The following is a 22,946-nucleotide window of genomic DNA, read 5'->3' as shown; positions in this document are numbered from 1 at the left end:
GTTGAAGTGCACTCTTCAATCTTCTCTCTTGTCTCTGCTCCAAACCATCAGCTACTTTGCTAAGGTTCTGTCCTTTCAGCCTCCTTCTGGACGGGAGCTTCTGTAAAAAGCTGGCTGCAGTTCGCCATCTTGGCTCCGCCCCCAATTCAGTGGATTTTAGTATATTCCCAGATGTATGCAAACATCACCATGGCCAATTTAGAATATTTTTGTCATCTTGAAAAAGAAATTCCATTCTCTTTAGCTGTCCTCTCCCTCCCTCATTTCCCCACTGCCCTAAGTGATCAGTAACCTACTTTCTGTCTATGCAGATTTGCCTATTCAGAACATTTGATTTCACCGAAATCATAGGAGATGTGACTTTTTATTCCTGCCTTCCTTCATTTGGCTTAGTGTTTTCAAGGTTCATCTATGCTGTAGCTTGGATCAGACTTTCATTCCTTTTCATGGCTGTGTCACGTTCCATTGCATTGCTGGATCAAATAGTAACTCTCTGTTTAATCCTGTGGGGAATTTGCCAGACTGTTTCCCATGGCAGTGGTACCATTTTCCATTCCCACCAGCAGCATATGAAGGTTCTGATGTCTCCACATCTTCCACAACATGTGTTATTATCTGTCTCCTTGATTTGAGCCATCCTAGTGGGTATAATGGGGTCTCTCATCATGGTTTTGGTTTGCATTTCCCTGATGACTGGTGATGTTGAGCATCTTTTCAGGTGCTTATTTACATAACTGTCTCTCCTCTCTCCAGTGCTTCTGTAAGGGAACTTATGTCTGCCACTTGCCTGAATGTCTCCAGGGTAGGGCCTATCACTTGTTCCTTTCAGGGGCTGAGGCAGATAAGGTGTCTGAAAATGTTTTTTAAATGGAATTAAAATGTGTGGGAATTGGTGTCCAAGGAGTGCTCCTTGGAGGGGATGACGTTGAGTTTGGTCACAGTGGATGGCCGGATTGTGGGGGCAGAGGGCCAGGGATGGTTCCCCCAAAGGCCTAGAGCTTGCTGCTGCAGAGCCTGGAGGAAAGAACCAGAAGGTGTGGATGGGGAGCAAAAGGGGACAAGAATGAAGAACTTGCTCAGAATTACCATTTACCCAGAGGGTGATGGGGCGCCTGGAGGGCTATCAACAGGTCTATGCTTTACAAGGTGGAGGACCTATGTGCCAGGGACTATTTCTCAGAAAGGAACTCCATGAGGAAGCTAATTAGCAGAGTCCCAGTGATGGGTAATGTGATTGTGTGAGAGATAAAAATGTGGCCATCAGAATAACGGAAGGGTCACCAGATTGAGCGACTCAGGTCTCAAAGGCAAGGGTGGGAGTGGAAAGTGATCAGAGCCAATACAGGCCGTGGTGCTGTAGAATGAACTGAAACCAGAAGTGAGGAACAATAGGAATGTTGAGATAGTTACAGATAAAATGATGCAGTGTCTAGAATTGCTGCAAAATAATAGCCCTGGTTGGTTGCTAAGTGGTGGAGCTGGTGTCGGGCTCATGAGGCATTGGCGCGCCATTCTCTCTACTCCTGAAATATGAATTTTTTCATCTAAGAAAAAGACAGATGGTTAAGTGGCTGTTGGATGTGAGCCGTGGTATAGAAGAAAGAACTGCAAGTGACCAGGCAGATTCCAGCCTGGAATCTAGAAGAGGAGGACAGGCTGTGAGGCTGGCTGTCAGCTCGGGGCCACATGGGAGAGTCAAAGCAGAGGCTGCATGTCTGCAGGAAGCCCAGCCATACCCTGAAAATGACACTGGGGGGCTCTTGGTCTGTCTTTCTCGTGGGTTCCATGGGAACACATCTCTGAAACTACAGCAGACAGCAGATGTTAATAGGATAAGGTGACCAGATTTTAACATTGGTAAAGCGGGACACCATTGACAGGGGTGGGATGGGGTGGGGTGGGGGTGTGTGGGTGGGGGGTTCTTAATTAAAAATTTGGTCTATATGGAGCAACAAAAATTTTCATAGAACACAAAAATAGTATTGTAATATCTATTTTTAATTTCAACATAAGTACAATTTACAAATATAATATTTAAAAAAAATTATGTATAGGGCGGTGCCTGTGGCTCAAAGGAGTAGGGGCTGGTCCACCTGGGTGACCTTGCCCAGGAGGGGAGTAGGGAGTTTACATTAGCCTTTTCATTTCCAAATGAAGTTACATTAACCTCTTCATTCCCAAATGGAGTTACATTAACCTTTTCAGCATCAGAAAACCGAACTGTATATTCTCTTCCCGAAAACCATATATTCTCTTCCTGTTCCCTAGCTTGTGCATTCTTTCCAAAAATCGGGACTTTTTTTTTTTTTTTTGAGACAGAGCCTCAAGCTGTCCCCCTGGGTAGAGTGCCGTGGCATTACAGCTCACAGCAACCTCCAACTCCTGGGCTCAAGTGAGTCTCCTGCCTCAGCCTCCCAAGTAGCTGGGACTACAGGCGCCCGCCACAACGCCTGGCTATTTTTTGGTTGCAGCCATCATTGTTGTTTGGCGGGCCTGGGCTGGGGATTTGAACCCGCCACCTTAGGTGTATGTGGCTGGCACCTTAGCCACTTGAGCCACAGGCGCCGAGCCCAGAAATTGGGACTTTTTAAAAAATGCTACAGGACACAAGACAAATTGTTAAAAATTGGGACTGTCCTGCCAGAAGTGGGACATCTGGTCACCTTATAATAGGAAGATGTGATTCAGTAGGCCCAAATTCCTCCAGCCAATCCTAAGAACACCTTAATGATAAAGCAAATCTGAGCCTGCTTCTGTCTGTCTTTCTAGAATGTCACTGCTAATCACAGGGCCAATGATGTGATTGCTGCTGAAGACGGCCCCCAGGTCCTGGTGGGGCGGTTCATGTACGGTCCTCTCGACATGGTGGCCCTGACTGGAGAGAAGGTACCCAGGGATGGCCACCCCCTCCTCAGCTGGTCTATTTGGTGCCTCATGACACCATGTGTTGTGTCGGGTGAGGGTTCTAGGAGGGACGGGCTCCCTGGTGTGGGAGCACAGTGCGGGGAGCCATGCGCCCTGGCCGGGCAGGCCTGGAGAATGAGCATGAGGACAGGATGAGCCTGGACAGGACCCCTTCTGAGAGGGGATGAGAAGTCTGGGTGCTGAGTGGAGAAAGGGAGTGAGGGTGGAGGGTGGAGGGCCCAGGGAAGGTCAGAGCTTCCCAGCCCAGCCCCTCTGCCAAGCCAGAAGCCCCTCAGCCTTCAGGCCCTGAAGCGGTTCTCAACCTGTGGGTTGGACCCCTTTGTAACAATGAAAATACATCTCAGCATTAGGAAGGTTGAGAACCACTGCTTCAAGGAGTCCCCTCACTCCCTTCTGTGCCCATAGGTGGACATCCTGGTGATGGCAGAGCCGTCCTCTGGCCGCTGGGTACATTTGGACACAGAGATCACCAATAGTAGTGGTCGAATCACATATAATGTGCCACGACCCCGGCGCTTGGGGGTCGGCGTCTACCCCGTGAAAATGGTTGTCAGGTAAGACTCAGGGGAACATTCTCATGGAGGTTTCCCCCATTTCCACTACTCTTCCAGCCAGGCTTGTTCAGAAGATGGGATGCTCAGACTTTCTTTGGGCCCCATCTTTGTCTTTAGGGACAGAGGAGAATGGGGAAAGTCTCTTGATGTCACCCAGGTTCTCTCTGACCTTGGCTGCAGACTGAGTTCAAACTCCATCTCCAGGTGGACCTCTGGCCTTAGGCCAATGCCTGATCCTCTCTGCACAGCTGACCATAGGTGGGTTTCTTTCAGGGGTGACCAGACCTATGCCATGAGCTACCTCACAGTGCTGCCCCGGGGCATGGAGTGCGTCGTGTTCAGCATCGATGGGTCCTTTGCGGCCAGCGTATCTATCATGGGGAGCGACCCCAAGGTCCGGCCAGGTGCAGTGGATGTTGTCCGGTGAGTGCTACTGCCCATGAGGGATATGTCTCCCTTGGGGCAGAAGCCAGCAGACCTGGGGGAAATGTGCTGTCTTTCTATTTTCCTCTAGGAATTCTATTGCTCTCTGGGGCCGGGAGCTGAGCTTTACCTCCAGTAGTAATTCACTGAGCATTCTTGGGAAAATCCCTCAGCTCTTTTGTTCCTTCTTTCCCTCCTTTCTCCCTGTCTCCATCCACCCATGCAGCCATGCTTTTATGAGGCCCACTGTGGGCCAGGCTTTGTGCTGGCCACCGATACAGAAGGGCTCTCAGTCAGAGGAACTCAGAGTCCAGTGTGGAAAACAAGTCACGGGCATGAGAAACTGGAATCCAGGCCTCCAAGTGATCATATACCAGATACTGGGTGCTCTTGGGGTTGGGGCTGGGGCTGGGGACTGCCCTGTCTCACCCCAGTACCCATGATGGCTTTGAGGAGACAAGACTGGCCTGGCTCTCATGCTCCTGGGAGATTCATGCCCTTAAAATGCCCAGCAGCTGTATGGGAACAGGCCTGGATAGGCTCAAGCACATCTCAGGGACCAGACTCTCCCTTGTAGGCCTGGAAACTTTGTTCCCATTACAACAACCCCCTCCCAAGTCCCTGGCAGGGAAGGGGAGGCTGTGGGCCTTCCTCTCTGGGGACTCATGGTGTTCTCACCTCCTCCTATGGGGTTCTGGGGCTGCTTTACTACTCACCAGAAACTGTTTTGCATCAACACAGATCCTGGGGCCCCCTCAGAATGCACCAGAATCCCTGGGGGTGAGGCCTGCTCCCGTGTGTTTTTACAGAAGCTTCCCATATCTCTCAGATCATCATCCAGGTTTAGAACTCCCCAGTCTATGTGCTGGTGCTAGTACCACAGAGGCCCCCTGAGAGATCTGGGCTCATGTGACATCTTGCAACATTCAGTGTGCGGTTAGTGGAGCAGTGCTGTTGCACTGTGCTGTGAGAGCACAGAGAAAAGAGGCTGATTCTGCTTGGGAAGCAGGGGAGACTTCCTGGAGAAGGAGGCCTTGAAAGATGGGGGATGTGAATATAAGCAAATGGAGCCAGGAGGGCTCCATGTGTCGGGGAAGGTCCCACCAGCAAGGGCAGAGCAGGGATCACAGCCACAGGTACAGACAGAGGCATGGAGACTATGCCCAAGTGCACTGGGGAGCCGGAAATGCCTTTAGGCAAAGGAGTACTGGGGTTAGATTTGTGATTTACAGAATTCACCATGGAAACAGTACTGGGAATAATCATAAAGCCAATTGTATCAGTGTACCAGGCCAGGCATGTTTGGGATTAATTCCTTTCATCCTTCAGAGATACTATTATTATCCTTATTTTGCAGATGGGGAAATTGAAATCCTGCAGGGATGAGGGGTTTTAAGTAACCTGCCCAAGGTTGCATGGCCCGGATTAGATAGGGGCCAGAGGTGGAGGAAAATGGGGCACCCCCGAGGCTTTGCAGTGGTCTGGGAGGGAGATGGGGCCTGCACTAAGAATGAGAAGTGCCTGCGGTTAAAATGAGAAGGCTGGAGGAAAGAGCCTGGCCCCGTGAAAGTGAACAGCTCCTTGGCTGGAGGAGGGAGAGGAGGCACAGGGTAGAGGGGAACCCAAGGCTCTGAGGAGGACGTGTGCAGAGGGCCAGAGTGGGAAGTGGAGTTTGGTTACGGTTGCGGGATGTCCACAACCGCGGAGCTCAGCCGAGAGTGTGCACTTTGAGTCGCCCTTGTTCTCCCGGGAGTTCCTCAGAACAGCCCCTCTGACTTCTCAAGAGGGCAGCTGTGGGCGGGGCAGGCTTCCTGGCAGTGGGCGGCCTGCACCGGGGCAGGGGTGGACCCTTCCATGCCGTCTCGCCAGGCACTGGCAGGACCTGGGCTACATGATCCTATACATCACGGGGCGGCCAGACATGCAGAAGCAGCGGGTGGTGTCGTGGCTGTCCCAGCACAACTTCCCACAGGGCATGATCTTCTTCTCGGATGGGCTGGTACACGACCCGCTGCGGCAGAAGGCCATCTTCCTCCGCAACCTCATGCAGGAGGTGAGTGCGGGGGTGGGGCCGGGGCAGGGCTTCCGCCCCTGTCTTGGACCGGGGCGGTGAGACCGTGACCTTCCTCCTACTCAGCTTTCCCCTCCTCCCTTCCAAGGCACCGTTTGCAAAGTCCATTCCCAGGGATCTCAGTGGGTCCTTTTAACAGCCTGGTAAAGGCAGGTACGATGGGCACTGACAGAAGGTGAGGCTCCTGTAACTTGTCCAAGATGTGAATCAGACTTCCATGCTTTATCCCCTGACTCTTGTCATCTCTATCTGGTTATTCATTCAACAGACATTTAAGTGCCTCGCCTGTTGCTTACACTGTGCCGGGTGGTGTTGGGGCTGTGGTTCTCACGGTGGGTCTGGCACCAGCACCTGGGAGCTCCTTAGATGTGCAGATTCTCTGGCTCCACCTTAGACCCACTCAATCTGACTGTCTGGAGAGGGAGGCTGAGCCCTCCAGGGGATTCTGATGCGCAGAAAATTTTTGAGAATTGCTGATCTAAAACAGGGGTTGACAAACTACGGCTAAATCCAGCCCACGGCCTGTTTTTATATGACCCATGAGTTAAGAATAGGTTTTATATTTTCAGGTAGTTGGGAGGGAAAAAAATCAAAAGAAGAATAATATTTTGTGACATGTGAAAATAATATGAAACTCAAATTTCAGTGTCCATAAATAGTTTTATTGGAACACAGCCAAGCTCATTTGTTTGTGTTGTCTGTGGTTGTTTTTGCGTTACAATGGAATAATTGTGACAGAGTGCAAAGCCTAAAATATTTACTATCTGGCTTTTCAAGGAGAAAGCCTGCCAATCCCTGATCTAGAAGGAGGAGGACATGTAAACCGACAATTACTGGTGTGTGGTTGAAAAAGGCCCTATTGGCAAACAGAGGAGAGAGGACCTGAGTTTCGCTGGGGAGGCTAGGGAAGGCGGCTCGGAGGTGACAATTTTTCCATTGAATCTGGAAGCATGACTATGAGTTTGTTAGGTAGACAATGCATAGCCATGTGCAAAGACACAGAGGCAGGAAATGGGATGCTCTCAGAGCTGCAGGCATCCAGGAAGCGGGTCTGTGCAGGCAGGGTCAGGACAAGTGGGAGCTGAGCCTTCAGAGGTTGTCAGGGGCCCAAGCTTTACAGGCCTTGGAAGCCTTGGAAACTAGGCCAAGACTGTGAACTCTCTGCTGAGGGCAAAGGAGAACTATGAAAGAGTTTAAAGCAGGGGGGTGGCAGTGTCTAGTTTGAGTTGTAGAAAGATTGTTCTGGAAACTATATGGAGAGCAGATTGGCAGGAGAAATGAGAGGCAGGGAGGCAAATTAGGCAGCTGTGGCCTAAGTGAAAGACAGGAAAACCAGAATCCAGGTGATGCCCATGGGATGGAGAGAAAGGCACGGACAGGCCCAGAATCGGGAGGTGGAACTGTTAGGCCTCAGTGGTGGTTGGATAGGGAGTGAGATGCTCTCAGATGTCCAGGATAGGTGACTAGGAGGGAGCCAAGGGCTACTTACTTGACTGTGGTCTCCATGAAGGCAGTTTGTGTCTGTTCTGCTCACCAACATATCTCCTGGATTTGGGTCAAGGATGCCACACAGTAGGCCCACAATGAATGTTAGTGGAATGAATGAATGAATGAATGAATGAAATGAGAGGGGAGGACCAGGTTGGAAGGGGATGGGCCCAGTTGTGGACACATTGAGACTGTTTTGGCTGTGGGATGTGATATGGCTCAGGAGAGGTCTGGGCTGCAGGTGGAGGCTGGAAGCTGGAAGTATGAGGCAGATCATTGGAGTCATGGAGGGGAGGCATCTCCTGGGCAAAGGCAAGAGTACGAGGACGTGGTGCTGGGTCCTGAGAGCAGGAAGAGGAGCCAACTGAGGAAGCAGGAGGAGGATTTGAGGGGGAGGGGCCCAGGAGAGAGATGCTGCAGGTGTGGAGGAGGAGAGGGCTTCAAGGAGACAGCGCTTTTCAGGTGAAGACATTGTGGTTTGGCAAGAACTACCCACTAAATGACCTTGTTGAAAAAGGGACACCTCAGAGGGATGAGCAGGCAGAAGCAGAGTAAGGAGCAGAGAAGGTGGGTCTCTGCTTAGAGGGGCATAGGAGTGAGAGGCAGAGTCACTGGAACTGGTGAAAGTAAAGTTACAGGTGGGAGCAAAGTTACAGGAGTTCCGGAGAATGAGGAGAGAGGACATGGGACAAAAGGGGCCTGTGCCTTCCTCTGAGCCACAGGGTAGCTGGGAATTAACCAGTTCCTGAGAAAACCTTCTATTTGGTTCAATATCAAAGGCAAGTCACCTGAGGGCAGAGTATGGGCTCAGAGAGACAAAAAGAATACATAGGATGAGAGTTGTGCAGTTTGAGGAGTTTCTCTAGCCGTTCTTGGTAGCAGTGTATCAGAAGGTGGACAGTTGAAAAATTCCAGGGCTGAGGTCTGGCCAGGCATGTATACCAGGAGGTAAGAGTATCCAAGGTGGAGACAGAGGACATAGGGATGCCACAGGGTTCCAGGCAGGATGAGGCAGGAGAGTGGGTGCAGAAAATGCAGGTGTCAGTGAGGCTGACAGCAGCCACATTGGGGGCTGGCAGAGATGTGGGGGGCAGAAGCGCTGGTCAGAGTGAGAAAGTGCAAGTTTGGAGTTCAGAGTGAGGTTCTGGGCTCAGACCTAGAAGTGATGGCCACTGATGTAAAAGAAGGTGAGAGGCCTTCAGACTGCGGGGTTCGGTGGCAGGTGATCCAGAAGGACAGTGAGTATCCCAGTAATGGTGGGCCATAGGAGGAATGGAACTGTGATCCAGGACTAAAGCAGATGGCACATGGAAGGGGAATACTCTGTGAGGGACAGCTTAGGGGAGCAAGCACCCTAAAGGAGGTGGTAGTTTCATCCAGTAGGGTGGGACAGGAGGTCAGGATGATGATCTGGGAGTACCCCTGGAGCAAGGAGGATCTCAGGCAGGTTGTGGAACTGGTTGGGGGCTTCTGGGTGTGACCTCAGACCAGCCAGTAAGAGGCAGCAGGGAAATGGCAAGCCACAATCTGGTGTGGTGTGGATAGGACAGGGTCAGAGGCCTCTAGTCCTGGCCCTATGATGTGTAAACCTGCAACTCAATTTCCTTATATACAGAGGATTGCTTTGCCTTGTTATTACTTAACCAGTGTCCGAGGTCAGGTCAGTACATTGTGTGGTAATGACTGCTGGGCAGAGCCCTGTCCCTGTATCAGGCCTAGTGTGCAGGGAGGGACAGGGAACAGGCAGACAGTGGTTTGTTTTTGACACAGGGTGGACCCATGGCTTTCAGACTAACAGAGTGTAGATAAAAAGTCCCCAAACAGGGGGTCCCTTTGGTCTAGGAAGCCTTCCAGGGGAGGTCTGCTGGAAGATAAGCAAGAGAGTTTTTAGGTCTTTGGTAGTCTTATTACTGAGGGGAGGAATATTCAAGGTCAAGGGCTTGTCTTTTACTAAATATTTGGGTATTTCTCAAATTGTTTCTTCCATTTTCTTATGGTTGTCTGGGAACAATCATGGCATGGTTGCCATCATGGTGATTTCAAAGGGGGAGAAATTTTAAAACCACAATGGAGGGCCTCTCCTGCCTTCATGAGCTGCCCTATGTTTCAGTGTTTCATCAGAATCAGTGCTGCTTATGGCTCCACGAAGGACATCTCTGTCTATAGTGTGCTGGGTCTGCCCGCCTCCCAGATCTTCATTGTGGGCCGGCCCACCAAGAAGTACCAAACCCAGTGCCAGGTAGGTGGAGGCTGGGCCAGGGATGAGGGGTTGTCAGAGAAAGTGGGGGTGTGTGTAGAGTAGGCAGTTCATTCATTTGTTCATTCCTACATTTACTTATTCATTCATTCAACAAAGACTATGGGGCACTTGCCTTGGGCCACAGCCTATATAGAGTGCAGGACAAGAGTCCTCAGTGGAGTCAGATACGGTGTCATTCTGTCTACAGGGGGAGATGGAAACATCTGCAGTCCATGCCAGGATAGTGTGGTGGGTACCTGGGTTTACTACAGGGAGCAGGGTCCTCCCTGACTTCAGGGCTAGTTTGGCTTTCAGGAATTTAAAGGAATAGCCCAGGAAGGGCCTAAGATTGGGAGAAGCATTTGTGGCAGAGACAGTAGCTAAGGGCAGGAGGTGACAGAGAACATTATATCTGGGGAATTGCCAGTGACTCAGCTGTGGCTGCCTGTGATATGAGCATGGAGGGGAGAAGGGAGCTGGGCTGGTAAGTGCATCCAAGGTGGGCTGTGGGCCTTCCTCATTTGGGACTCTGTCCTCAGAGTGCTGGATTCAGAAAGAACCTTCAGGCTGCAGATGGCAGGTGGGTCAAAGGAGTGGAAAGGAAGCAGGGAGAACATTGGAGAGAAAGTGGAGGGTCTGAGGGATTTCTGAGGCAGGGTATGGGTTGGATTTGGTACCATGCTGAACAAATATGTGGGAGGAAAAAGGAAAAGCTGAGGACCCCTACCTTGGTTTCTGGCTTAGGTGACCAGGTGCCATTGTTGGGATTGAGAAGCACGTTGGGGGAGGAGCAGGTGGAAGGGAAGGAGATGACTTCCCTTTGGGAATGCGGGGTGGGGGCTCAGGATGACCAGCAGGGGAGGGCGGGAAGATGGTGGCACCTCAGAGTGGGGAACTCAAGAGCCTTGCTTCCCAAATTCCAGCGCAGCCACATCCCCTGGAGATCTTGTTGAGCCACAGATTCCGACTCATCGGGCCTGGGGTGGGGCCTGAGAGTCAGCCTAACAGGGGTCCAAGGTGGTGCTGCTGCTGCTGGGGACACAGAAGCTGGCAGGAAGGGAAGCTACGGGGTCAAACAAGTAACAGTTATGTGGGTAGAGGCTGGATGATGGGAGGGACTTGCGTTCGGGGATGTAGTTAGAGTGACAAGGATGGGCACTTCCAGAATCCGCGGAACTCTGGAGCGACCCGCCCACGGGTACAGAGAGGTGCACAGCGGAATGGGGACCCTGGAATGGCAAGGAGCTCCGTGCTTCCCGAGGGTTCCTCAGAGAAGCCGGAGGCGCCCTGGTGTTCCTGGGAAGCGGTGATGTTGTGGGGACGGGACCGCTGCCTGACGCCTGTCCTCTCCGCAGTTCCTGAGCGAGGGCTACGCCGCGCACCTGGCGGCGCTGCAGGCCAGCCACCGCTCGCGCCCCAAGAAGAACAACTCGCGCATGATCCTGCGCAAGGGCAGCTTCGGGCTGCACGCGCAGCCCGAGTTTCTGAGGAAGCGCAACCACCTCCGCAGGACCATGTCGGTGCAGCAGCCAGACCCGCCCGTCGCCAACCCCAAGCCCGAGCGGGCCCAGAGCCAGCCCGAGTCCGACAAGGACCACGAGCGGCCGCTGCCCGTGCTCAGCTGGGCGCGTGGGCCCCCAAAGTTCGAGTCGGTGCCCTGAGGAGCGGGTTGTACTCAGCAGGGGGGCCCAACTAGGCTGCCTGCGGGGGGCTGCCTGCGGGGACCGGAGGGGGCTGCCCTCTTCCCAACAACACAGGCGTTTACCTGCTTTTTCCCTCCCGTGTCTGTCCAGCAGTGTCCGACCAGAGCAGGGAGGGACCCTACTCGGCCTCGGGTGGCTCCCTGAGCTACCACGGGGTGAGGTCCGGGGATCACAGTGCGGCTGCGGCTGCCTCCCCCATGCCTGTGACCGCAAGCCCAGGTCAGGGTTAAATGTATGTGTAATCCTGGGGGCAAGAATGCCCAGAGCGGAAGTGTTTGGGCAAAGTCACCATCTTTCTGGGTCCCAAGGCTTCCCAGCGATGCTCGGCAGGCCCTACTGAGTGCTGGCTGCCCTAGCCCCAGGACCAGCTGCTGCTGGCGGGTACAGCTTCGTGGCTGCCTTGCGGAGGGGTGAGTGGCATTTGTGCTAGCCCTCCCTGTGACATCCTGGGTCACCATTTTGGAGTTGGCTTTCTTACGCCAAACTGGCCACTTTCTGGGAGTGAGAGGAGGTCCCCTGGACTTGTCCTCGTGTGTGCTGACTCTGTCCACAGCCCTGGGTCGGGGCCTGGTGCTGACGGTGTGTCCATTGTGCCCCTTCTTGTTCTCAATACTCTCCCCATTTTCCTGTGGCCCTGAGGACAGGTGTTCTTCTTCTGGAAGCCCTGCCTCGTGCCCTCTGTGAGGTTGTAGCCTTGGGCCCTGGTCCAGCTGGGCTGGCTGTGAGCCCTGGAGCCTGTTGCTTGCCCTCTCTGGGCCCTGCCTTCCTTCTGTAATTGGAGGGCTCCCCCTACCTGAGACTGGTGCAAGTTTTTGACTCCTGGGTTGTCCTGCATTACTGCCCCCTGAGGCTTTTCAGGTCTAAGCGCCCCTCAGAGTGTCCGGTGATCCACACCTTCTACACAGCCTGAGAGAGGGGCTGGTGGGGCTGGGAGGGAGGAACTCCTGTCCCACTGCCCGGAAGGAAAGCCCTCTGGGAGGAGCTGGGAAGGGGGCCCTTCTCCATGGAGAGCTGCTGCAGGTTTTCTTTCTTTCTTTCTTTCTTTCTTTTTTTTTTTTGCAGTTTTTGGCCGGGTGGGGTTTGAACCCACCACTTCTGGTATATGGGGCCTGTGCTCCTTTGAGCCACAGGCACCACCCATGCTACAGGTTTTTCTTGCACTGAAGTCCAAATTAGAAGTCCCAGAGATAGACCTCACACCCCAACAAAGGGTACTGAGCTGGTTTCCCTCTCTCCCTCCCACCTTTACTCAGACTGATTTCTCCCTTTTGGCTCCTGGAAGGCATAAAGCTGAGATTCTAGGGTTCTGGGGGTTCATGGAACTTTGGCTCCAACTGTTGTGTTCTCTTCCCTTCCTTCTGCCACTCAGTTTGAGCCTGTAACTTCCTCCTGGGTGGTCCCCTGAGGTTGGCAGGGTGTGGCTCTCCTGGGTCGCCTCAAAGCCTGCCCAGGCCCTCCTGCTTCTTGGCCCTGGGCCATGCCGCTGTGTGGGGCAGCCCTGCTGGGTTCCAGCTCAGTTCTTGTGGGCTCCTCTGAGGCCAGTCCCAGCTCTTTCAGCCAGGCTGCCCCTGGGCCCAGATGTCCATGTGCACAGCAGGCACCTGTGTCAGTCTGGTGTCGCTTCTGCTCAATGTCTACCTCTCGCAGCTCCCAAGCAGATGATAGTAGCTGCTGGTGGGGGCGGCTGGCACCTCCATTGTGAATCGCCTGACTAACTGGGCACCCTCCTGGGGCTGCAGGGGTCTGGGCTGTCAGCTCCCAGTCCTCCACCCTGCTCTCTCATCTAGAAATGTGTCTGCAGCCTGCCAGCTCTTCTGCGCCTGTCAGCACTGTATCCTGCATCCAAGCCCAGCACTGCCAGTGTGGCTGTTGGGGAGGGCTGCACATTAGCCTCAGCTTCCCCTTTGGTCCTGCCTTCTGGTGGTTCACAGTGCCCCTCCCCCTTTAACATTTCATCATTCTTGGGTCTCCATAGGCACCAGCTCACATGGCATAGCCACCTCAACCCCAGTCCTTCCCACCTGTCCCCAAATACCCTGATTTAAACTTGGGCAGACTTAGTTTGATTTTCTGACATTCTACCGTCTTGTTTATGCAGAAGGCACTGATGACATTACTCACAAATGATTAAAAAAAAAAATTAGTGTGAGAGACATTGCCTCTTCCCTTTCTGAGAACCCTAGGCTAGGAGCAAGAGAAAGAGGGAGCCGTGAGCCGGGAATCCCAGGGAATTTGGAGTCAGAGTGACCAGGGTTCTGTGGCTCTGGGGGTCAGAGGTATGACAAAGGATCCAGCAGGAAGGCCACCACCCCTTCCTTTTTGGAGCCCTAGATTGGGGCTTTGACAACACAAGTGAGATGCTAATGGTGTACAATGAGATAGTGTGAACACAACCCCCTTGGAGCCGTAGTTGGTGTGTGTGAGCGTGTGTATATGTGGTTCTGTTTAGTGACGAGACAAGCTCTGTTTCAGTATTTCTTTCACGGCAACTGTGTAATCCACATGCACTTTCTGTACTAGTGGTTTGTTCAATTTTGTCTGTCCAGTTAAGTTGGAAAGAAAAAAAAAAAAGAACCAAGTAACGTTCTCTGGAAGGAGTGCTGCTGCCTCTTCTTGAGTAGTTCTGTGACCCCCAATCCAGCTGTTTTCTAGAGAATTCTTCTAGCTCTTGGTATGCCTGCTTTCCAACAGCTGGGAAACAGATCTTCCTGCCTGACCAAAGCTCCTTGTTTCTTGTGTGGCATGTTTGTTCTCAATCTTGTGGCTGTCTGGGCCAAGGGCCTGCCTGCCACCTTCCTCTGCCACTTGCCCTGTTGGGGGTTCAGGGTCATTTTTAGCCTGCTCTTCCAGCCTGATGGATTTTTTCCTAAAGATCTAAACTCCTCCCTTAGACTCTACAAAATATTAACAACAACAACAACAACAAAAATACTCCTTTTATGCATTTAGGTGAATGGCCCATCTCTCTGGGTGCTGGGCTCCAGCAATCATGTTTGAACCTCAGTATTCCAGAGATTGCTTGCTAGTGGGATCTCTGGAAGAGAGAAGGCTGGATCTCATGGTTTTTAAACTGTATTTTTACCATTTTGGAGTGCATACTTGTGCCCTGGGGCATCCTTTAGACAAAATACCGCATCACTCTTTAATGAAAGCTGGACCCTGAGTGAGGCTGGTGGAAATGGGTCCAGAGGTGGCGATGGTTTTGCATAGACACTCTCCTACCCAGTTGGGTGCAGCCCCATCCCGGAGGGCTGCTCTGACTCTGAGGAACCTCAAAGCTGACCCCGCCTTAAACAACCAACTTTCCCACCAAATCCTGGGGCTTTGGGTGCCAAGTGCTGGAAACCTATTCTCTTTGGCTCAGCCAAAAGAAACATTCCCTCCTTCCTTTCCTTCTGGGCTTGGGGGACTTTCTTAAAAAATCACCCATAGGGTTACGCCCAAGCACTAAAGCCTGGCCTGGGCTCTGCTCCTTGTTGGGAAATGAACAGGGAGGAAAATCAGAGTTTGACTCCACCCTCTTTGGGACAAAGGAGAGGCAGATGACGTCAAGAAGGGGCAGGCCAGAGGAGGGTGGCTCGTGTATAAGGACCCCTTGCCCCCCACCTTCGGACCCCGCTGTCCTTTTCTATGTGTTTACTTGGTGGTGGCAGCCAGTCTGACCTTGTCTGTGGTCTGACTGTTCCTAAGTGTATAACTTTGAGTATTATCTGTGATGGATGGTTCTGTGGTGAAAAAGATTTATTATATTCCTTATGGCTGCCTTGTACAAAATCCGTTAGAAAATGTAAAATATCTGATTTCTAACAAGACAAAAACAGCATTATGGAGTTAAAAGATTTTTACAACTGGTATTGATTTTGATGTGAGCTGGTTTTTAACTCTCAAATGTTGTCACTTAAATAAAAACCTTATTTGCCTTTAAAATGTGCTTTGCTCTGAACTAAGTTGAGAAATCTCTCCCTTTACTCATGTTCTCCCAGAGCTGGGGTGGGGGCAGGCTGGCTGGGGGTGGAGGGGGGCGTGGGGAGCAAATGGCTCTAAGCCAGCACCTGTTGGGCATGGGGGCGGGGGCTAACAGTGAAAGAGAACAGATGTTCAATGAAGAAAGAGTTTTTATTATGAAAAGCAATGTTATCCAGGAAAGTCACATGCTGGTTTCTTTCTAATAAAATGACAAAGCAGATTTCTTAAATAATTTACAAAGGGCAGAAATTGCTCTTGAATAATCTGCTGCTCCCCCCAGCACACCCTTGTCCTGTGCTGAGCATATAAATAGGTACGGGGGGAGCCCAGGGTCTTAAGCCTGGAACTGTCTCCTACAACTTCTACCAGGCCCTGGTAGGGGAAGCAGAGATGGGAGGCAGGTGCCCAAGAGCCTCAGCCCTGGAGACACAGGGTGAGTGAGGCAATGGGGGGCTCCCCAAAGACCCTGCTGCTAGGAACATGGTTCAGAGCTCTCAAACGCCTTTGTGCTCCTGGGTCTGATACGGCAGATGAAGCAACCACAGGTAGAATGAAGTGTGGGATGAATTTCTGAGCCCTGGGGGAGGAGAAGGTACAATTCCCCCCTCTCTTCAAGATCTCCCCAAGTCACTCTCAGGTTGTAACAGGCAGTCACTGATGGGTCCGGATGTGGCTGAAGCAGGAAAGCTTTAGGCCCCTGGTTAGTGATGTCCCTATTAGCGGTGGCTGAGGGGTACTGAAGACTCCTGGGGGCATCCTCTGGGCAGCTCACAGGGCAGCACAGACATCCGGGGGGGCCGCAGTCAGACAGGGCTTGCCTCCTGTTACAGCTCCCTGGGTACCCCCCCTCACTGCAGAAAGGTAGGGGAGATAGAGATACCATAGCTTGCCCCACTAAATGGAGCATTGGAAGGGGTCCCCAGCATGCTCAGTTAGTGACAGGCTCAGTGAAGTTAGCAGCACTGGCTCCAAACAGTTAGGAAGATGTGTATACTTTCTACTCTGCTGTGTCCATCGACTCTGTGGGTTCCTCTGGGAAAGACTCATTTCTTCAATATGCTTTCACTTATGCACAGGTGCTCATGCATGAGGGGGAGGAGGGAAGGAAAGAAAGAATGGAAGAGGGGGAGGAAGAGGGGGAAGAAGAGGAAAGGATGTTACCTGCAGGGCACTGTCCTTAGTCATGAATGAGAAAGACGGTCATATCACTGCTAGACAAAAGGGAGAGAGATTGATGCCATTGAGGGATGCAGGCTGTGAGGGGGCCCTCCCTGTATGGACCAGGAGGGAGCAGACCTGGAAATGTGGTGGGAACATGACCACTCGGCACAGTCAGAGCTGGCAGGGCCCTGCCTAAGAACCATAATGGCCATTATACAAATGTGGAAATACCTCCTAGTGTGAGCAGATCCATAACTAAGGCCCAGGCCCCAGGATAGGGTGGGAGCAGATAGACTAGGAACTCCATAGCAGCTGTGCTACTGTTCCCAGCTCCTTGGGCAGGCAGGGCATAGGGGAGACATGGAGAGGATTGGGGGTAGGGCAGGTTTTTCAGGAACCAGGTACCTGGGCACATGTGAGGCTCTGGTGATGGATAAATGTGGGGGCCCAAGGCCTGGAGGGCCAAATATATCTGGGGAGCATTCTCTATCATTACCTCAATCAAGGTCTTTCATCCCATCTCACATTTGAGATGAGAGAGAAAGGGTCAGAGGGGGGTGGGGACTGGACAGGGTCACATAGCAGGTCAGAGCCAGAACCAGCAGCTGCCCACAGAGATGGCATGCCTCCAGGGAGCCCTCCTGGCCGTGTCACTTTGAAGCAGGGAACATCAGCTCACCTGTCTTCAGCCATAATGGCTTTGTCTAGCTCTTGGGACAGCTTCTGGAGATGCTGAATTCCTGCCCCCACAGGCTCTAGGTCACCATCAGGCTCACTGAACAAAAGGAAAAGCCCTGCCAGTGACCAGTTGGAAACCCCTGGCAGGAACTCCTCCCAACCCAGCTCTGGGGCTGTGTCTGTGGGTCCAGAAGACCCTGGTGGGCTGGAAATGCGTCACTCCAGGCCCTAACTTCAGGAAGCGATATCAGAGTGAACTGGAGCACCTGGCAAGAATGGCAAGGTCAGGGTCTCTCTGCCTTTGACTCAGGCCAAGTGATTTTGCAGACAGGTGATCCCTGCTGTTCCTCACTTGGAACCTGAGGCCCAGCCACCTAGATGGCTTCAAAACTTGCTTTTGGGCTCACCAGGAGGCTTGAGTGAATGTATAGTCACAGCTAAGCTCACTTCTTCCTTTTCCAGATAGGGAAACCAAGGCTCTGAAGGATTTTTTTAGACTGCCTACTAGTTCTGGGGGCAGAGCTGGTTCAGAACATGGATGTGACTCAGCTCAGGGTGCCTTAGCTCCAGGTAGCTACAGGGGGTGCTCAAAAGTCCCTGGGGATCAGTTAGTGTTTTGGAGAGCCAGAGAAAGGGAATTGTGCCTGGGCTAGAAGGCTACCAGCCCCGGGGAAAGGCACTGTCCCACTTGCCTGGGAGAGCAGAGGGGCTCTGTTGAGGAATAGGGGCTCTGGAAGGCAGCCTCCCTCCTTGACCGCCGTAGTTGGGGGGTACGCAGGCCCATCTGGATAGACCGGTAGTGATGCCCTCTCTCCCAGGAATCTGTGGTTGAGTGGACAGGGGTGGCTCTAGACAGCCGGGTGCTCTTCTGGGTCAGGCTGTGAGCTGGCAGGCTATTATCCTTCTGGGCCCCTCTCTTCCCCTTCCTGGCTTTCACATGGGTTTCTACCAGCCACTTGGTGCCACTCTGGCAGGACTCCTGGATTCTCTGTGATAGGTACATGGAAAGGTTAGTGCAGACAAAGCCAAGACGTGTTATCCCCGTCTCCAGGCTGTACTTCCAACCCCTAGACCCATTAGCTATGCCACAAATAAAGGCTGTTCTTAGTCTCAAGAGCAAAGAATAGAAACAACTCCATGTGGAATGGGTTCATAGCCGAGACTGGGCTCAGAGTCACCCTCAACATTTGGCTGCAGTGGTCAGTGGCAGGAGGACCACTCTGGCTCATAGAGCCTCCATCTATCTAAGACCAAACCTTCTTTCTGGGCATAGATCGACTCAGACACTCAAGGAAAAGGCCAGAGAAGAACAGCCCCTACTTCCGCCATATCAGGCGAGCATTTGTCTTCCTGCCTCTGGCCTCACTCACACTATCCATCCTCCACATTGGTCCTTAGAGAGCTTTCTATAGTTCTGATCATGCCTGAAGGACCAAGCCCTGACTCCTGGGCCTTTCACACTGGTAACAGCTATGAAGCCTCTTCTTCGTTGGCTAGACTGTTTTGCCAGGGGTTGGAGCAAGGCCTCAGTTAAATTTGATGAGTTATGTGACCTTCGACAAGATGCTTCATTTCATTTCTCTGATTCCTGAGGGTGATGAAAACAAACAAAAGGTGCTTGCAAATGAGGACTAACACCTGGCTCAGAGACCTCTCTACAAAGGGTCAGGAACAGCTACCCCACCCCCCATCCTCAGAATTCCCAGTAAGACACTAAGGAGATTCCCTGCCTGCCTCCACCTGTCCTTCCCCTCCTAATTCTCTCCTTGGAGGTGTATTCACTCTTATGGCTTCTGTCCTTTCTAGGTGACAACTCTATAACCCCAATTCCAGGTTTAAAGACCAACCCCTTGGAGGGCCCAGGGGCACCTCACATCCCACAGAATGACATCTTCCTGCTGGCATGTCTCACCTGACACCACATTGTCTCAAACCTACCTCCTGAGCAGCTCTTGAAATTTATACCCCTGTGAGTCCAGGCCCCTGGCTCCCTCAGAGGCATCTCTGCTTCTAATCCCTTTCCTATCCAGTAGCTGAAGAACCCTAATATGCTCACCTGATCAGACTTCCCTCTCTGTTTAGGATTCCTCCCACTCCCAGGCATTCCTGGAGTGTCTAAGCACCTCCAGCACCTTTCTGGCCTTCCTCCCTGTTCCAGCTCACTGTCCCCGGGCCATATCCAGACTAAACCCCTGCCAGCTCTCTCAGCATCTTTCTTTCCCTCAGCTCTAGGCGTGGAGTCACCTTACTTCACCTGCCTTATACACCCCTGTGCTGCCAACTAAGCTTGTGTTTGGTGGACCCCCACTGGTAACCACTTGCTTGCAATTTCCTATCACCATACCCCTACCACCTTTTATCCTCAGCATCCATTTCCTCCACGCTTTCATGACTCATTCCACTATTTGTTCAGTGCCTACTATGTGCTGGGGAACTATTTGGAGTGCTGGAAAAGGGCAACAAAATAGCCAAAGCCCCTGTGCCATGGATTCTATATTTTGGGGGATAGGGTTGGTTTGAGGGTAGGAACTGTCCTGTGCCAAGGAAATCTTCCGTAAATAGACGGCTATTACCTGGGACATGGCACCCAAAGCACTCTTAGCTGACCGAGCAGCACCCTGGACGTCTTGCTGTCCTGACTCTGGGGTTTCGAGGCGCTTCCAGGAGGGACCTGCCCCGAGGTTGAGGCTGACAGCTCTCAGGGGCAGCCTCCTTTGGAACTGTCTGCACAGGGAGCCCAGGGTAGAAGTTTCTTGATGGCTGACCACAGACTGAAGCGCCTTGCTGTCTTCCAGCTGCTCCTGGTTCCGGAGAGATCTCCTGCGCACAGAGGACCGCATGCCCTGCCACCGAGAAGCCATCTGCCTGGCCAAGAGTCTTCTCTGCCCACTGTAGACCCTGGGGAGGAGGTCAAAAAGCAGTCAGCAAGGCATTCCCTATCCCCATCCCCAGGCTACAGAGACCCCAGGCACAAGAGAAGAGGGATGGAGTGAACAAGGAGGTGGGAGGTGGGGGGGCAGGATTGGCAACTGGGGTGTTGGAAGAAGCACGGTTCCTGCAAGAGGGGTCATGGTGAGCCCCAAGTGTCCCAATCCGCTATCTCTCTGCCTCAGGAGAGGAGGGAGGCAGAGTGAGAACCTGCATCGCAGGGCCCCCAGCCCCACCCAGTGCACTGTCCACGGCTCCTTCACAAGCTGGTCCAGAGCAAACACGTCCCTGTCCAACCCTCGTCTCCGGACCTGACGCCCCGATTTCCGATCGGGCGCTTGCAATACCTACACGACCCCGCTTGTTGTACCTGTTCCTAACCAGCCCTCTCCCCTCTGAACAGAAGCCCCACCACGTTCCCGCCCGCACTCACCCGGCGCCCCCAGAGGCTGACCAGAAGCTGCTCACAGATGCTCTTAGCTGACCCGGGCGGATTTGAAACTCCGCGCGGCTGTGCCCCACCCTCGTCCTCACAGCTGATTGGCTCCGTGCTCGCTCACGCCGGCGCTCCTGGGATCCTACTGGCTTTCTTCTCTAGCGGCTGAGAATCCTGCTCTCGGATTGGTCGGTCGTCCCCATTCTTCTCCCCGGACCCCCGCACCGCCCCGGCCGCTCCCCCGCCGGCTTTGTAACCGCAAGGTCCCCGCAGCGTGGCAGCTGAGACCCACCGCGCCTAGCTCGCCAATCCCCCCCGCGCATCCCGCTTCAGAGCCCGCTCCCTTGACCTGGGTTCAGGCTGGTCTGACCGATCCGAACCGAGCTGTTGGTCCTGGACACTGAGAAGACCCAGGGGCAGGTGGCCTCGGGCTCCAGGCTCCTTAGCCGCAGTGGCCCTGGTTTCCTAGGGACCCCTCCCATCCTGTCATGAGATCTGGCTTTCTTTACTTGCTCAGTGGTTTTGTCCGAAAGAGTCAGCTGCTCCTGGTCCTGGAGAGCTCTGGGTTCCCACGGAAGTTTTGATTCAAATTTCCCACAGGACCCTCCCTTCCTGACACAGGCCCTGCCGGTCTCTGTGTTTCCCAAATGCACCATCCTCATTCTGACCCCCAAGAAAACACATCCTAGAGAGAAGATGGACCAGAGTAGGCTGTCTGCCCTCCTCCTGCCTGCACCCCGCCCTGCCCGGGTCTTGTCCCACCCAGACCCTCCAGTGGAAAGAAATCCTCCCTCTCTTCCCCTTAGCACGTAGACAAGCTCAAAAACCAGCCGTCTACATATAGAGCTCTCCCCAACTCATCTCTTGTTTGATGAGATCTCCAAATAGCACTCTCCTGCTTACTGTCCCCCTCACTGTCCCTCTACACCTCAGGCCTGAGGTCAGGGGCTCCTAGAGCTCTGTCCTCAGCTCCCTTCTTCATTTAAGGGTGGTCTCACACACTCCTGCCTCAGGCATTTCCAACAGGAGGAAGGTAATAAGTAACCCTATTAATGAGTAAGTAAGGCCGCCGGTCTGGAAATTATTCAGCCACTGTTAACATTATTTTTCATATGGGTATAACTTATTATGCACCAGATTCTGGAGGCCAGAGCACTCAATGTTTATTAACTCACTTGACCCTCTGATATGGTTTGAGTGTGTACCTCCGTTTTGATATGTTGGAAACATAATCTTCCCAAATTCATATGTTGACAGCATTTATTCATGTTTTTTTGGATATATACATTGTACAAATTATGGAATATTGTACAGCAGGAAAAAAATGAAGTATACCCAGAGGGAATAATTTAGATGCATCTCAGAAATACAATGGGGGATAATATAAAGGAAATTAGGGACAAACATAAAATATGACATTGTATAGTCAAAAGCTAAAAGCTAAGCAATGTGGTTTAGGAACATACGCTCACATATTTGGACAAAACTATTATGGAAAGCCAGGGGATTACACTCACACCAAAATAAAATAGGTAGTTATTTTTGGAAGGGGTTGCAGGGGAAGAGGATGTGATCAGGGAGGGACTCAAAGGCCTTCAAAGGTAATGTTCCTTAAGCTGGGGGATAGCTACACAGATGTTTACTTTATAATTTTTTTTTTTTTTGCAGTTGTTAACTGGGTGGCCGGGTTTGAACCTGCCACCTCCAAGATATGGGACCAGCGCTCTACTCCTTTGAGCCACAGGCACTGCCCTACTTTATTATTCTTTAGACCATATGTGTGTATGATTATATATGTTATTTATAGCTGTGTGTAAATACATATTGCACCTATATTCTTGTAAGTGTGAACTATTTCCTAATTTTCTTAAAAATTTTTTAATTGGCACGTAATACTTAAACATGTTTCTGGGTGCATAGTGATGTTGTGATACTTATGGTATACAGTGATCAGATCAGAGTAATTAGCATATCCATCATCTCAAACATGTATCATTTCTTTGTACCGGGAACATTCAGTATCCTAGCTATTTGGAACTATATAATGTATTAGTAGCCATAGTCATTCCACAGTGCTAAGACCACTAGAACTTATTCCTCTTGTCCAGCTGTCATTTTGTGTGCTTTAACAAACCTCTCCTTATCCCCTCTCTGTCCTACCCTTCCCAGCCTCTACTATGTTGATAGCATTTGGAGGTGGAGCCTTTGGGAGTAGCGGTCTCCAATCTTTTTAGTACCAGGGACCTGGTTCATGGAATAAATTTTTTCTATGAACTGAGGGTGGGGAATGGTTTCAAGATGATTGAAGTGCATTATATTTATTGTTATATATTTATTATATATATAAAATATATATTTATTTTTAATTATATAT

At 51.9% G+C, this 22,946-nt stretch overlaps 2 protein-coding genes across 2 annotated transcripts in view; one reads left to right on the top strand and one right to left on the bottom strand.

Moving 5' to 3' along the window:
• Positions 1–11,378, top strand: part of PITPNM3 (PITPNM family member 3) — a 102,874-nt gene extending 91,496 nt beyond the window's left edge. Inside the window, exons 15-20 of the mRNA XM_012810954.1 lie at positions 2,770–2,886; positions 3,331–3,479; positions 3,753–3,902; positions 5,772–5,955; positions 9,572–9,700; positions 11,056–11,378. Coding sequence (XP_012666408.1) covers positions 2,770–2,886; positions 3,331–3,479; positions 3,753–3,902; positions 5,772–5,955; positions 9,572–9,700; positions 11,056–11,361 — 1,035 coding nt within the window. The 3' untranslated portion in view covers positions 11,362–11,378. The remainder of the gene's footprint in view (positions 1–2,769; positions 2,887–3,330; positions 3,480–3,752; positions 3,903–5,771; positions 5,956–9,571; positions 9,701–11,055) is intronic.
• A 5,151-nt stretch (positions 11,379–16,529) lies between these two features.
• PIMREG (PICALM interacting mitotic regulator) lies at positions 16,530–20,103 on the bottom strand. Its single transcript, XM_003799030.2, has 4 exons — positions 19,782–20,103; positions 17,901–18,196; positions 17,210–17,305; positions 16,530–16,580 (listed from the first exon to the last, which is right to left on the bottom strand). The coding sequence occupies exons 1-4, from the start codon at positions 20,067–20,069 to the stop codon at positions 16,547–16,549; spliced, it is 714 nt and encodes a 237-aa protein (XP_003799078.1). The 5' UTR covers positions 20,070–20,103; the 3' UTR covers positions 16,530–16,546.
• Between the last annotated feature and the right edge of the window lie 2,843 nt (positions 20,104–22,946).

This window comes from Otolemur garnettii, unplaced genomic scaffold, assembly GCF_000181295.1.
Source record: "Otolemur garnettii isolate 467f Iridium unplaced genomic scaffold, OtoGar3 scaffold00145, whole genome shotgun sequence".
NCBI classification, from domain to species: domain Eukaryota; kingdom Metazoa; phylum Chordata; class Mammalia; order Primates; family Galagidae; genus Otolemur; species Otolemur garnettii.
The sequence above is the reverse complement of the archived record's forward strand: the minus strand, read 5'-3'. Positions and strand labels throughout refer to the sequence as shown.

What these genes read in the sequence shown, in the direction of transcription:
- PIMREG (XM_003799030.2), bottom strand. Translation starts at nt 20,069, where the DNA reads ATGGCTTCTCGGTGGCAGGGCATGCGGTCCTCTGTGCGCAGGAGATCT. An exon ending in CTTTGGGTGCCATGTCCCAG is followed by an intron (nt 18,197 to 19,781) that starts GTAATAGCCGTC and finishes TACCTATCACAG; the next exon opens with AGAATCCAGGAGTCCTGCCA. An exon ending in GAGCCCCTCTGCTCTCCCAG is followed by an intron (nt 17,306 to 17,900) that starts GCAAGTGGGACA and finishes CCTTTTGTTCAG; the next exon opens with TGAGCCTGATGGTGACCTAG.